Genomic DNA, 14,801 nt, shown 5'->3' on the forward strand with positions numbered 1-14,801 from the left:
GACCCGCGCAGGCGGCGGCACAGCCACACACGGGCGCGCAGGCAGCGCGCACGGCTGTCGGCAACGGCGGTGCGCGGGAGCGCGCCCGGCGCACGCTGGCCCGCAGCGGTGCCCGCGGGGCCGCACACGGCCACACACCGGCGCACGGGTACGCGCATTCCCGCACGGGGCGGGGGAGCGGGAAGAGGCGGAGGAGGAAGAGGAAGAAGCGGGCTAATCTCCGCCCTCCCGGCGGCCCAGGCCGGTCCCTCGGCTGCTGCGGCGGGCTGGGGCCGGCGGCCCGGCCCGGCTCGGCCCGGCCGGCAGGTAAGAGCCGCCCGGAGCGGGGGGAGGTCGCGGAAGGCCCCGCGGGCCCCGGGCAGCGGGTCCGCAAGTGCCGCCGCTCCAGGAGCCGCCTGCACCGACCGCCGCGGCAGCCGGCCCGGGTCTCGCGGAGCCGCGCACGGACGCGGTCGGAGTGACGGACGCGGTGACCTCCCCGACACGGCCGCAGCAGGTCGCGGTCACACGCCGTTATACGTCCGCGCATAAAATTCACATAAGGTCTTTTCAGCGTGTGTTTACACGAGACTGCAGGAAAGCACAAGCCAGCAACACCTAAATGCTCTTTTCGTCATGCAGGAAGAGGAAAAACATCGTTATTGGTGGTTTTATTAGATGGCTCTGGTGAAATGTTTACAGTAAAACTGCACTTTCCAAACAATTCATGCTACTTAGGTGCACGCTTTCTGTACGGAAGAAGTCTAATTAGTTTTGATAACTGGAAAAAATCAGCTCACTGTAAATAGGAATGTGCCACCCTAAATTTAATGTTTGTGAAAAATTGAGAAAGGCAATTGATACTTTAAATGTCTGATAACATAGGTTTAAAATTAAGGCACTGTTTTCACGTTGAAGCATGGCTAAATCTGTGGAACTTGAGCTTTAGAAGACAGTGATGACACTTGGGGTTTTTTTTGGAAAGGAAATAATATTAGTGCTTAATCCACATAAGATCGAGTAACTAGCTGGGTTACTGCCACAAAATGACATTTGGAAAACTGAGAAAAATACACAATTTGGGGTCAGTGCTATCAGAAGCAAGTTGCATGCTAGCTATGGAAGAGTTTTCAACCCTGGGATAAACTGTGTTTTCGAGCATAGTAATAGTTACTTCATCATATTTTAATGCCAAGGTGAAGATTTTGCATGGCAGGCTTACTCTGTATGGTCAAGGCTTTGAAATTCCGAAGTCTTACAAAACATAGAAGGGGTCAGGCTGTAGACGTTGGGATGGCTGCTGACAGACATTGCACAAATCGCCACTTCATTCGCTGCCTGATTAGGGTGGCTCTGAGTTAATGTGGCTTAAATGAAACACTTGCCAAAGAAAAGTATCAGAATCAGGAAGAAAGTCCCAGTGTTAGATACTTCATGAAAAAAATCTGGAATGAATACATTAAAAAGTGTGACGTGCCTCTTTGTTTTACAACAAATTCTCCCTCTTAAATCACTGGCTGATCTTGCTATACACAAAAAAGCTGTGTAAAAGTAGGTAACTCTTGTGAGGAGAAATGAACTCGAAGTTTTGGATTCTTTAAAGTAGTTCAGGCTCAAATTTGTAAATACTGAAGATAACATCAACTTGTAATAAGTTTTGGTCCTTTGTGAGATTTTCTCTCTGGGTTAAAGCCCTCTGTTACTGTACAATTTCTGTTGACTGCTCATTCCGTATAGTAACACTGTGCATCTTTTTGAAAGATTTTAAGAACTGGAGTTCACTGAAATGGAGTCAAGTCTTTGCAATATAACTAGAAGAATCTGACTGATGGAGGTAACTTGTTTTTTCTTCTTCCCTGCTCCCTCAGAATGACTACCTTTTGCGTGATGAAACTTTTATGTCAAGCAACGAGAAATGAGACTAGATATGTAAAAAGATTCTTTGGTACTCTTCTGACACAAACACTGCAAAAGAGGGTCTTACCTCCATTCTGGATGGTAGTACCTGGCCCTAGAAAGTCAACTGTGTTTGGACTTGCTCGACCATTTTGTACAGCTGAAAAATCTCACACGGAACCCAAAAGGAAAGCAGCATTTGGAAGCGTTGGGCGAAGAATTCCCTATCAGATTTTGCACGTAATCAACCACGATGGAGAGAGTTTAGGAAATATGCGCCGAGCAGAGGCACTCAAACTTATGGATCAACACGAGCTGAAACTAGTTCTCCTTCGTGAGAACGCAGACCCTCCTGTGTACAAACTAATGACTGGGCGGCAGATTCATGAAGAACAGCTTAAACGTGCAGAGAAGAAAAAAGCAAGTTCAAAATCAGGTGTGTACGTTGTTGACACTGCAACACTGAGCACTGAAAAATGCTGCATTAAAAGTGGTTTCAGCAGGTTAAATCCTCTTACTTGCATTTGTGTAAATCCAAAGCAATGTCACTGCAGTCCATGCTGATATTGAGGATTTGTGGTGGTGAAAATCAAGTTTTCGGTTAGTCTCGTCTTCCACAGAGAAACCTTCTCCTGCCTTCTCAGGATTTACTATTTTGGCATCTGCTGGCTTTTTAAAAATTCTGTTTATTTAAGTGAATATAACTAGACTTTGGTTCCAGGAGACTCACTAAATTTTTATTCTTTTACTAAGGCATAAAGTGGCAGGCATTTTTTACAAACAGAGCGCCAGAAACACCAATATAATTTTTTCACCACTAGTCATGAAACTTTCTCTTCCTAGCTTGCTGCTAAGATGACAAAGTCTGGAGCCCTTTCTTGTACAGAGTAAGACAACAGCTTTTTCGATATTGAACACTTCTCAGTGTTTTTTTCTTAAATCAGCCTGTGCCAGCAGTTCAACAAACTGAGTGTGGCAAAGAGGTTTCAGAAAAGGCATCTCACCTTGTATCCTTGTTTCTTATCCTCAGGCTAACCAAGGTATCTGTGCTTTAGGTAGAGTTCTGATTTTAGAGAGCAGCCCTATGGTGGCAGTGAGCTTTTCTGTTGAAGAAACTACAAAAAGATTATTCAAATAGTAACTACTTCGGAGAATCTTTAAGGAGGAAGAGACCATAAGTTGTTCAAATATATTACAAGGCATCATTCCTGCAGTTGGGTATTGCACTTCACGCTTCAAGAAAACGGGCTTGAGGTGAAGAGCTAATTTCCAAGCTTTTACATTCAGCTGTACTATGTGCAGGACGTAGGAATTTACATACTAAATCTTTAATTCCAGATCCAATGCTTACCTGTTTATCTTTGGTAGACCTGCCTTGTGGGTGGTATGAACAAAACTGTAATTAACATAAAAATACTTTAAGCCTTCTGACCCTGAAGAGATTTCTCTGTGTGCTTCAAACACGCCCTCAGTGTCCCTTTATTGGCAGTGAGTGTGAGATACCAAGTAGCCACCTTCTAAGGTGAGGGAGACATGCTGAGACAATGAGATTGGGATGCTCTGTGTATGAGAACTCCCCCCATGCTGCTGAGCAGACAAAACACCACAGGCTGCTGCAGATCAACTAATGTTGAGCCAACACAGTTTTAGTTCTCTTTTAAACAGGAATGGTTCAGAAGGAGTTATCCTTTTCTTCCGCTATTGCCAAGAACGACTTGGAGACCAAGACTAAACAGATAGGACAGTGGATTGAAAAGAAATACCATGTTAAAGTTACCATCCGGCAAGCAAAAGGGAGCAATACAGACATGGTAAGTGGGCTTCTGAAAGCTGGACCGATCAATTTCCTTGAATAGGTGTACTTGTGTTAACTTCTCCTATTCAGTACTGCCATGTTTTTTAATAGATCATGTACTGCTAAAATAAGCGAAGGTCTAGGTTGCAGGTAGGTAATGCACCTTAAGCTGCATCTGTTCAAACACTGCAGTTCTAGAAAAGTAGTCCCACAGAAACAACTCAAATCCTGTGCTTTCTTAAGGATGCAGTTGTAATAGTGGCTGTGACAGCAGAGTCTAAACAGTTCCTACTCCTTTGCAGCACACCACCTTATTAACTGGGCTGGTAAAATTTTCCTGTCTATGTCTTAAGCCAGCTCACTCACTGAAATTTTCCTGTCTATTCCTGGTTTAACAGTAAGGTTTAAAAAAAAAATCTGCTGTATTTTAGCTGGATTATTTCAATAACCTAACTGTACTTCTGAAGATGCATTTGTGCAACTGTAGCTGTAAGGTTAATTTTCCACTGCTGTGTGGGAAACTACTGGAATCATGTTCCAAGACCGGTAAAGTAAACATCTATAAAGATGTTAGGGAGCTGGTGGCAACTTACTAGTATAATAGGGCTTTAAGACTTGTCTTCATAGTTGTTTGCACAAATGGCTTTTTTATAAAGATTGCATGTATGACTTTTTTTTTTTTCCTTTTAATGTGTGTAATGAATTAGGTTTCCTTGATGATTCTCTCTACTGAATTGCTGGAAAAAATTGTGGGATCACTTCATCCAAAAGGAACAAAACTTTTTACAGGAAGTTGAATTCACAGGGAATGGGTAGCAAGAGGAAGAACTGGATATGGGACGGAGCAGAACATTTCATGACACAGTCCAGGTTTAGGTTGTCCTTAAATTTAAAAGCTTAATTACGAGCTTAAGAGTTCAGCTTGTTATATGAATGCACTGTATCACTCAATTCAATACTACCACTTTTTGCTAACCTTAGAACAATACTGCCCCTTAAGAGGAAAACTTTGTAGTAATAGTATGTCCGAATCTAGTGGAAAAGGGTGGGCAGGAGTCAGATGCAGTTCTAATTACTTTCATGGATGCCTTTCAACAGCAAAACAATGTAAGTGAGGAATTCAGCCTAAGCGTTAGGAATGGCTTAGTCCCTCTGGTGACTTTCCTCAACCTGCTCATGAGTAAAGAACAAATGGTTAGGAAAGGACAAGCTGAACTGCTCAGACCAGGAGTAGCAACTAGCTGGTTTCAGCTAACAGCTAAACCACAGGAGTGGTCTAATAGCAGGAGATTAAGTGTCATTACAGAAAAGCCTGAAATATTATTCTACCTGTGTTTGTGCATTTAGTCCCTATTTTTCTCCTTCTTTTCAGTTCATGCTTTTTGATCAGATTTTGGAGACCGTCTCTGAAAAAGCCACTTATCTTTCCAAGCCGAAAGTTACTAGAGAAGGAGTGAGTTCCTGTATTTTGAGACACATGTCTGACAAAGAGCTGAAAGCATACCAGAAGATGGAAAATCAGAAAAACAGTGCAGTAAAGAAAGATGAAAATGAAGATCTGAAGTCAAATGAGTTGAATCAGTGACTTTATGAAGAGGCGTAAACTATATTAATTTCTTATTTAAAAAAAAGACTATAAAATAAAGTTACTGTTGAACTTCACACTGGTCATTCCATGAAGAAAGTTGTCTCAAGCTTTATTGCAGAGTCAGAATTTCAACAGTTGGTATTTCATTTTCCATGGCCTTATCCCTTGTCCTGCTTTCTGTCACGACCACATCCTTTCTTGGCTGCGTTTTAGGAGGAATGTAGCCGCTCAGCCGAGAGGCTAAGCTCCTCTTGGGACGAGAACGCTTTCCCTAGCACAGGTAAATCCAGAGTTAGCAACTTAACATATCTATAGAGCAAAGACTACTGACAAGGGAGAGGGACAAGAAATCAATGAATAGGCCACACTGCATTATTTAAAAGGAGCTTTAGAAATTAAGAATTTCCCAAATTATGTAGATAGCTGGCTCCTCTATTTTCCTGCTTGAAGTCACATTCTAAAATACATAATATTTACCCTCCTCTGAAATGACAGGGTGTGGTTGAGAGGAGTTTTTCAAGAGTGTAACTTACTTTCAAGTTCAGCTTTCTCTTTTCAGGATCATGTACAACTGCGTGCCTTGCTAGGCTCTGCTACAATTAAAAAGAGCAGGGGGAAAAAAAAAAAGTTAGGTTTATCATTTCAAAATATGCGACTCAGATTAGGACAGTGTAAAAAAAAATACATACCTTCATTGCAAACACTCTTCCACAGCCTGGATAATCACAAGAGAATGGTTTCTTCTCCTCATGAAAAGAGACGATATGGCTTTGAAGGTTAAATACAGTTGTGTAAGTTCTCCCACATCCTTCTCTTGGGCATTGCAAGACTTCCCTCTCCACAGCGTGTGTTTTTTGATGCTGCTTGAGGTAATCTTTCCGTTTAAATGTTTTGTAACACTCACTGCAAACTATTGGCTCTGGGAGAGAGACAGGCAGAGTATAAATTAACAGCTTCTTATAGAAGCTCAGAATCAAGCCCTAGCAGTCCTGTAGAACAATAGTAAAATCCACATGAAATACAAGGAACTTAGAGACTGCAATATGAATGATCCAGATCCTAAATCCTACATTATACAATTTCTCATTCACTGGATCACAAAGCAAAGTTGGTTTACTGAGTAGCATTTTCATCAGTTAAAGGTCTAGCCAGGGTGACAACCATTTTACCGATACAGTGTTAGTCAGTTTGTCTAGACACAGTGACAAGTTGCTGAATTCATTTCATCAAGGACTCCTCTTCAAATTAGCGGTCTTTTTTTTCCTATTCATATCAAAAGGTATGAGACAGGCTGAGAGAAATGGGGCTGTTAAGCCTGGAGAAGAGAAGGCTCCAGAGAGACCTTCTAGCAGCCTTCCAGTACCTAAAGGGAGCCTACAAGAAAGCTGGAGAGGGACTTTTTGCAATAGCATGTTGTGATGGGACAAGGGGCAATGGCTTTAAACAGAAAGAGGGGAGATTTCAATTAGATCTAAGGAATAAATTCTTCCCTCTGAGGGTTGTGAGGCCCTGGACCAAGTTGCCCAGAGAAGTTGTGGATGCCCCATCCCTGGAAGTGTTCAAGGCCAGGTTGGATGAGACTTTAAGCAACTTGATCTAGTGGAAGGTATCCCTGCCCATGGCAGGGGGGTAGGAACTAGATGATCTTTAAGGTCCCTTCCAACCCAAACCACTCTATAATTCTATGAAAATTAAAGCTCTATTTACTAAAGCATTTGGAGTTTACCTGTATGACTTTCTTTATTATGTTTCAGAAGCTCTGTCCAAGTTTTTCCAATATATGAGCAGTTTTCTTTCTTGCATGCATAGCCTGTTAGACACGACATATGTTTACAATCACAAAGGTTCTGGCAAACACAGACCAGTTTTACAACGGGGAACTTCACTTTCAGCATTTGAAAATTAAAGGCGAGTATTTCTCTTCTCCTCCTGTGCTGCACAGTGATGGCACAAGAAGCAACCAACACAAATTAGAACACGAGAATCCAAACAGGTTTCAGGAAGAAACCTTGTAGCACTGACACAAGTTGTCCAGAGAGGCTGTGGAATCCCTACCATAGAAACGTTCAAAACTTGACTGGACACAGCGCTCATCAACCTGGTCTGACTGACTCTGCCTTGAGCAGGGAGTTGGACCAGGTGACCTCCAGAGGTCCTTTCCAACCTAATCATCCAACCAGACGATAACCTATCTCTCCTGGCTTTAGTAAAACAACTTCCTGGCCAGCCATACACTTTTACTCAAATAAATGAAAATAACACAAAATATTTCCATATTAATATTTATATTACATATTTTTAAAAGATCTTGACCATATAATAACATTCCCAAGTCCAAAGAGACTCTACCATTCTATCAAGCAGACAGAATAGAAATGGATAGAAAATCATCACTACTTAAATCCCAGAACTTGAAAAGTCAAACAACTAAGAACAAGTCCCTGGCTCAAGAAAGGAAGGCAGTACCAATCACAGCTTTTTGGATACTTTTCCTAGTCCCTTGGGGTTGTTTTTTCTTTTTCCTAGCACTGGAAAGCAGGTTAGCTGTCAATAGTACTGAAAGAACGGATAGGAGTATAGCAGGATTAGCTCAAACATACATGTTCACCTGCTGACGATTCCACTTAAATACCTTTCACACAAGTACTTTAACAACTTAAAAAATGCAAGCCTACATGGTTTTGCCAAGGCTCCATAGGAAATCTGTGGCAGAACTGGCAACTGATCCCAACCTCTGGAGGTCTAGGCTAGTGCCTTAATTGTTAGCCCATCTCCAGAAGATGAACTATTGACAAGGAAGCACATTAGGAGAAGAAATAGCTGAGGGAAGCCTGAGCTCTGTTCAGCCTGTCACAAGGGCACTGTAACTGAACACTGCAACACCTTGCAATTGTATCCCATTGGGCTATTCAACCCATTGGGTTTTTGTCTGTCTGGCCACCACTAGGCCACCAATAGTCTCAAGTCTGTCATACCTCCGTGCATACTCTCTGTACTGGAAGAAGTTCTTTTTCCTTTGCTAAAACACAACTGAGGCAAGAAGAAAAGCTGTATTACCTTCATGTATCTTCTCGTGCCGCTTTAGTCGACTTGGAGTAGAAAAGTACTTTCCACATCCTTCGTTATTACATCTAGGCATAAAGTACAGTGGTTTAATTTCTTTTGCTGCATATTTTTTTGTTAAGTCAAAAACAATTAAAATGGACAAAATAATCCAAGTTTCCCCTTGCTGAGAGATCGGCTGTATCCCCGCCTTGTAAAAATAAATTCCATAATATGTTTCTAATAGAGGATGCTGATCCCCTCAAGAGTTAAAACAATAGGATGATTTCCATGCTTATCGCTTAGCTTTAGCTAAGAATCAAGCCTCATATCAGCTCTATACAGTAGGCTCTTCAAACATAAAAGAGAGATAAAAAGTGGAAGGTGTGAGTAGCTTGTACAGCTCTAGAGTCGGAGCCGCAGCAGACACTGACAGTATTTTTGTGCCTGTCACCCAGCCTACTACTGCACTTCACTTAAGCGGAACACTCCTGTACAGTGTGGTCCACCTGTAAGAAACACAAGACTAAACTTTACTTTCATCAGATCTATACTGATGTGTCACGTAAATAACGGAGTTGCAACGCACAGCTGCTCAGATTGGTGTCCAAGCCTCTCACCTTTTTTAAGCTACTACTCACTTCAATGTTAGCCACGTCACTGCCTTTTAGTGGAAAGCAGAGGTAGCTGCATTTTTCATTACTGTGCAAGCTCTTCTGCTTGTATTTCAGACTGCGTGAACTCAAAGCTGGGGTTTTTTTTTGTTTATTTTTCCTGTGAACCTGTAATAAATCCGAAGGAAATGTCTGGAATGCTGAAGTTACAGAGTACTGAGACTGTTGCTCAAAACAGGCTACTGAGCAAAGGACTAGTATAAGAAATGTACTTACAGCCGTGACTACAAATTCATGCCAGTTTCTTTTAAATGCCACATCAATTAAAAGGTTGAGAAAAGGCACCGTTTTCATCTACAGTATTAAAGTTCATTATTGAAATTATCCACCTACTTGAATGGAGGTTCATTGGTGTGATGACATTGATGAACTTTAAGTTGTTGATGTTTCCTGAAAGACTTGTTACAGCCTTCAAAGTCGCACTATTTAGGAAATTAAGTTATCATTAGAGGCCAAATAACGACAGCCCAGTCCACACGTGGTTGCTGAAATCCCAAACACAGTATTTGAACTCATACAAATATGCCATAATAAGAAGTTGAAGTATGTCACTAGATACACAAAAAGGAGCTTGTTCAGCCTCCACTTTACAGTATCAGAGGTAATTACTCACCACATATTGCTTCTGCTGATTTTCATGCTTGCGCTCAATGTGCTTTTTTAAGTTCGATTTTGTTCCAAATTTCTGATTGCATCCATCAGCTGTGCACCTGCAAATGAATTGCATTTTTTATTATCACTCTCAGTTATTTGTTTCCTAAGCAGGTAAAGAAATTATTGCACAAGAGGAATACATGAAGAATAACTGAAACTCACAACCCACATATAAAAATTTGCTTTAAAGACACGAAAAGCCAGAGGCTAAGTTACAATCAAAACCCACATGAAAAAAATACCAGAAGATATTCTTAATAAAACACGTAGGGATTCCTAGCTCCCTAATCCATGACATGCAGCTACCAAGGGGCTTAGGAAGAAGAAATAATTGCCCTTCCTTCTTTTAATTCTGTGTTCTAGGGGGAAGATCTGCCCATTCCTTCAAGCATCTCTATTACGGATCACTGCCAGATAGCAGGTTTTAGGCAAAGGAGATTCCCCACGTCTCGACCTGTGCGCACGCGCTGTTACGGCAGTACAATTTTAAGAACGAAAAACTTGGCCTTACCCGAACGGCTTCTCCCCGGTGTGCGTGAGAAGGTGTCGAGTGCGGTGGAAATCTCTCGTGAAGCCTTTACCGCAGCCTTCGTAATCGCAGACATACGGCCTCTGAAAGAGAGGGGGTTGTTCACAGACAGCAGAGCCCTCGCGGGGCTCGGCTGTTTACAGGAGGCCGCCTTCGCCGGGATGCTCCGGCACTACCGCCGCAGCCCCCCGCGGTGCCCCGGGTACCCCCGCGGGGGAGCCGGCTGACCGGCCCTCCCGAGGGGCACAACACCCCCCTCCCCCGCCGACGGGAAGGCCCGAGCGGGAACCCCGCGTCGCGGCTCCCTCAGGCCCTGCCGGCGGCCCGGCACCGGCCGGCCCGGCTCACCTCGCCCGTGTGCCGGCAGAAGTGGGCGTCCAGCCTCCAGGCCTTGTTAAAGGTGGCGTCGCAGTCGGGGAAGGAGCAGATGAAAGGGCGGGCGAGAAGCGCGCTGCCGCCGTCACCCGGCGAGGACGAGCGCTCGGCACCCTCGCCCTGCTGCGCGCTCCCCGCCGCCCGCTCCCCGGCCATCCCGGCGTGCACGTGACCGGCACGCAGCGGGAATGTCCCCTCCCGCCTCCCGTCCCCGGGAGGGCGGCAGGGAGCGCGGGGCGGGCGCATGCGCAGTGCGGTGATGGCGGCGGCGATGGCGGCGGCGATGGCTCCGCGCTGAGGCGGCCGGTGGTTGTGCGGCGTTTCGCGCACAGCTGTCTGCCTCCGCACGGCCGCGGCTGCGCTTCCCCAGCGTGCCGCGGCGGCCGGGATCCTGCCTCATCCGGCGGCCGCTAAAGGGCTGTGTGAGGGCCACGTCCTCCTCACCGGAGGGCTCGATCCCGAAAGCAGTCCCGGACCGTGGTGCCTCCTCCGTTACTTCATGCGCCAGACACGAACCCCGCAGTCCCTGCCTGGTACGGAGCCATCTCACGCACCAGAGGAGATCCGATTATGAAGAGATCAAAAATACCTAGTTCTGGGGCCTTCCACAGAGCAGCCCTTCTGGGGTTTTAGGAACATACGGCCTCTGCTGCTTCTCCAAGGAGCGCCGCATGGATTTCGCAGGTGCCAGGTCACAGCCTCGTGCAGCGTCTTTCCGAGCAGTTTGAGTTTGAGGCCCTGCTTTGCCTGGGGAGAGGATGGGTCTGCACGGTGCTGTTTAGGCCCAGGCATCAGGCTCTGCTGTGCTCTCCCTACCACCCGAACAAAGATTCGGGCATTTGCAGCCTAGGCTGAGCTGTCTTTGCTATCTGGGATCCTGTGGCAGATGCGGCCTGTCACCCTGGCCTGTGGTCATGCTGTGTTCCCAGGCTGCCTGAGATCACAGCAAGGGGAAGAGGACACAGGACTGCACTGAACTGAGGACAGTGATACCTTGCACAGCACCTCCCTGGTACATGCTGTGCTGTGCTGAGGTGTCACATTTGCTCTGCTTTGCGTTTTTTGAGTCATCACCTGAGCTTTATTTTAGGAGACATTCCCCATCTGCTGTAATTCTACTTGCAGAGTGAGTATGAGGGAGAGAGGCAGAAGCTGGAACAGAACAGTGACAAGGGAACCATCCTGGGGAGAAAGACTCCCATACTACCTTCTCCGTTATGTGTCCTGAGAGCTAGGAAAGCCTGAGCAGATGGCAGTGCTTAGAGCAGGCTAGGGGAATGGGGAGAATAAGGAGCAGGAGTCAAGCCTATGGGGGCTGGACTGGAGAAGGGACGCACAAAGTGAGATGGCAGGAGTGCCAAAGGATGGGCTACCTAACGGTTGTGCACAGCACGCAGCAGGGAGGGAAGCTGCTGGGCAGAGTGAGGAGTTCATGCTGGGTCAGAAGCAGATCCCCGTGGCCCTGGGGGATGTCTCTTAGCTCGCTCATCTGTAGCAGGATTAAGGGGAGGGCTGAATCAATCAGTCACACCCTCACAAAGCAATGGCAAGAAATCACCTTATTTTCAGAAGGGAAGTCAGTCTGGAAAAGTCTCAGCTTTTAACCAATACTAACCAAAACACTTAGAAAAACTTGCTGCGTTCTTTTTGTTGTTTTTTTTTTTTTGTCTCAGTTGCCATAAAAAACAAACCTGAAATTTAAAAAAGAAGTTATAAATCTTCCTTTGTGAGACTTTGCCTATGAAAACAGGGTGTTGCCTCAGGCGTCTCTAACACAGGTGAGGAAATAGCATGCAAAGGAGAAAACTTTGGAAAATGTCACTACTAGCTGCACAGACAACAAATATTCGTCACATAGGGTTTTTCTCTGTGCAATGCCAGTTAGAGATTTCAGCAGAGTCCTCTGGATATTTTAATCCGATTTTGGAAATATATAAATAGGGGATGACTCCAGGCCTGAGGGATTCTCATTGTATTGTGCTGTTGATGTCTTCTGAGGTGACAACAGATGGAGGATTTGGAAGAGTCCTCTAATAGAGCAGGAAAGAGCAATGTTACAGATTTGATATTACTTTCCACTGTGGGAGGTAGAAGGTAAACTTTCTGAGAGGCAAACATATACAGTGGAGAAAAATAAATCTGAAGATGCAAGTCCTGCACTGCAGGCAAAAGCAGGTAAGCAACTAAATATAACAGCTCTCCTGGTATCTAGTGAATCCTCAGAAAATTGATAGGCAAAGTTGTTCCAGGATACTTGTTCCAAGGACCTCAATACACTGAATTCATGCTGTTGCCTGACTCTAGGAATGCTCTTCTTCGTGGACGTTTTCCTACCCACAAAGAACAGAAGAGATTGTTCAGGGCAAATGATAAGAGATAAGAGAGACATAGATTTGTTCAGAGGAGGGCCACAAAGATGATCCAGGGGCTGGAGCACCTCTGCTACGAGGACAGGTTGCAGGAGCTGGGATTGTTCAGCCTTGAAAAGAGAAGACTTCGGGGGGACCTAATAGCTGCCTTCCAATACCTGAAGAGAACCTACAGGAAGGCTGGGGAGGGACTTTTTACAAGAGTGTCCACTGATAGGACAAGGGGAAATGGGTTTAGGTTGAAGGAAAACAGATTTAGATTAGATCTTAGGAAGAAATTCTTCAGTACGAGGGTGGTAGGATTTTGGAATAGATTGCCCAGAGAGATTGTGGATGCCCCCTCCCTGGAGGTGTTCAAGGCGAGGTTGGACGGAGCCTTGAGTAGCCTGGTCTAGTTGAGAGGCGTCCCTGCCCATGACAGGCGGGTTGGATTAGATGATCTCTAAGGTCCCTTCCAGCCTATGCCATTCTATGATTCATGATTCTATGATTTCCAACACAAGATCCACAATTCTACTGATAAATTTTAATAATCCGTAAACTGGAAAGCAGCAAAAAAAACCCAGAAAACTGAGGTAGTTCATTCCCTCAAGAAAAAAGCTGCAACACATAACTCCCTCACGCACACATAAAAACCCCACAGGGTAGTAAACCTCTTAGATTCTGATTAAAACTGCTCCTTTAAGCTGGCAGGATCTACCCAGAGCTATTATCAATCCAGGAAAGACTGCAAATAGTGCGATGGATGCTCCTTTCCCTCCAAAGAACTGCTGAGTGAAGAGGCCACTTGTCTCTGTCTACCGAAGGCTGTTTCTTTTTCCCACCCCATTGTTCTGCTGTAGGCAAAGTTGCATTTACTTCATCTCCAGGAATAGTAATTTCTCTGTACGCAGCATCGTTGAATCCAAAGATCTTATGTTTATGACCATTACATGGAAATTATTCCAATGTGTACTAAAATGCAATAAATGTTTCAATTGTACTTGCAGACTAGCTGTACACAATCGTGCAACAAGTCTTGAAAAAATAAAAAAGAAAGACTTTCCACTTTTCAGAATAAGTGGAGAAATGATGTTGAGTAGCTCCATAAAGTTGGCAATGGTTGTCAGGAAACTTCCTGCAGTTTATGGAAGAGTTCCTTGGTTATGCCTGGTGAACTGTCACACGTAAGGTAGGATGGAAGTGGAATAAAGCAAGGAAGTAATTCTAGCATTTGTTATAAAGATGAGACTGAGCTTTTTGTTGGTAGAAATGTGAAAATACTGCTGTGGCAGATGTACTGGAAACCTGTGGTAGTGTGATTCATAATCACTCCAATGGATTACTTGTTTGTGAAAGCGGTAGCGTAGTTTTCCACCTGCAGGTAGTTCATCTTTCTTAAAATTCCTCTTTCTAGGAAGAGATCTTTGTGTACACCAGAAATACATTCGATCCTCTCTCAGAGAGAAAGCAAACGTAGCTGAAAACAGCTTTTCTACTTCTCAGCAATAGATACCTCAAAGCACGAAAGCAGCAAAGGTTTTTTGGTAGTTGTTCATTTTCACACAGTTGCAAAGGGAATAGATTGTTGTCAGGTTATTTCCAAGCATGTAAGGAAGCTGCAGTAGCAATACTTGGAAAGATAAAAATAATGTACCGCAGTCAAATGTTTTGACTTCAACAGTGTATCGACACTTGCTGCTGGTGATGCTAATGAGAACTCAAGACATCATTTTGTCTAGAAGTTCATGGGAAATCAGAACAAGTGTTTCCTTCCAGATATTTGCTCAGCCCGTGTACAACATGCTGTTGGAAAAGGCGTTGCAGATAATTCATTATTTGGCTACAAAATACAAGGTTTCAGGATTGCAGCTGATACTCCATTTTGGCAATACTGAATACATAGAAATGTTGAGGCATA

At 44.5% G+C, this 14,801-nt stretch overlaps 2 protein-coding genes across 2 annotated transcripts; one reads left to right on the plus strand and one right to left on the minus strand.

Moving 5' to 3' along the window:
- Positions 1-285: 285 nt before the first annotated feature.
- On the plus strand, positions 286-5,332 carry MTIF3 (mitochondrial translational initiation factor 3). Its single transcript, XM_086621269.1, has 4 exons — positions 286-306; positions 1,848-2,311; positions 3,541-3,686; positions 5,043-5,332. The coding sequence occupies exons 2-4, from the start codon at positions 1,849-1,851 to the stop codon at positions 5,253-5,255; spliced, it is 822 nt and encodes a 273-aa protein (XP_086477395.1). The 5' UTR covers positions 286-306; position 1,848; the 3' UTR covers positions 5,256-5,332.
- A 9-nt stretch (positions 5,333-5,341) lies between these two features.
- GTF3A (general transcription factor IIIA) lies at positions 5,342-10,688 on the minus strand. Its single transcript, XM_086621259.1, has 9 exons — positions 10,506-10,688; positions 10,140-10,240; positions 9,588-9,684; positions 9,308-9,396; positions 8,316-8,389; positions 6,985-7,068; positions 5,948-6,177; positions 5,792-5,851; positions 5,342-5,529 (listed from the first exon to the last, which is right to left on the minus strand). The coding sequence occupies exons 1-9, from the start codon at positions 10,686-10,688 to the stop codon at positions 5,368-5,370; spliced, it is 1,080 nt and encodes a 359-aa protein (XP_086477385.1). The 3' UTR covers positions 5,342-5,367.
- Between the last annotated feature and the right edge of the window lie 4,113 nt (positions 10,689-14,801).

Source organism: Tauraco erythrolophus, chromosome 1, assembly GCF_009769465.1.
Source record: "Tauraco erythrolophus isolate bTauEry1 chromosome 1, bTauEry1.pri, whole genome shotgun sequence".
Classification (NCBI taxonomy): domain Eukaryota; kingdom Metazoa; phylum Chordata; class Aves; order Musophagiformes; family Musophagidae; genus Tauraco; species Tauraco erythrolophus.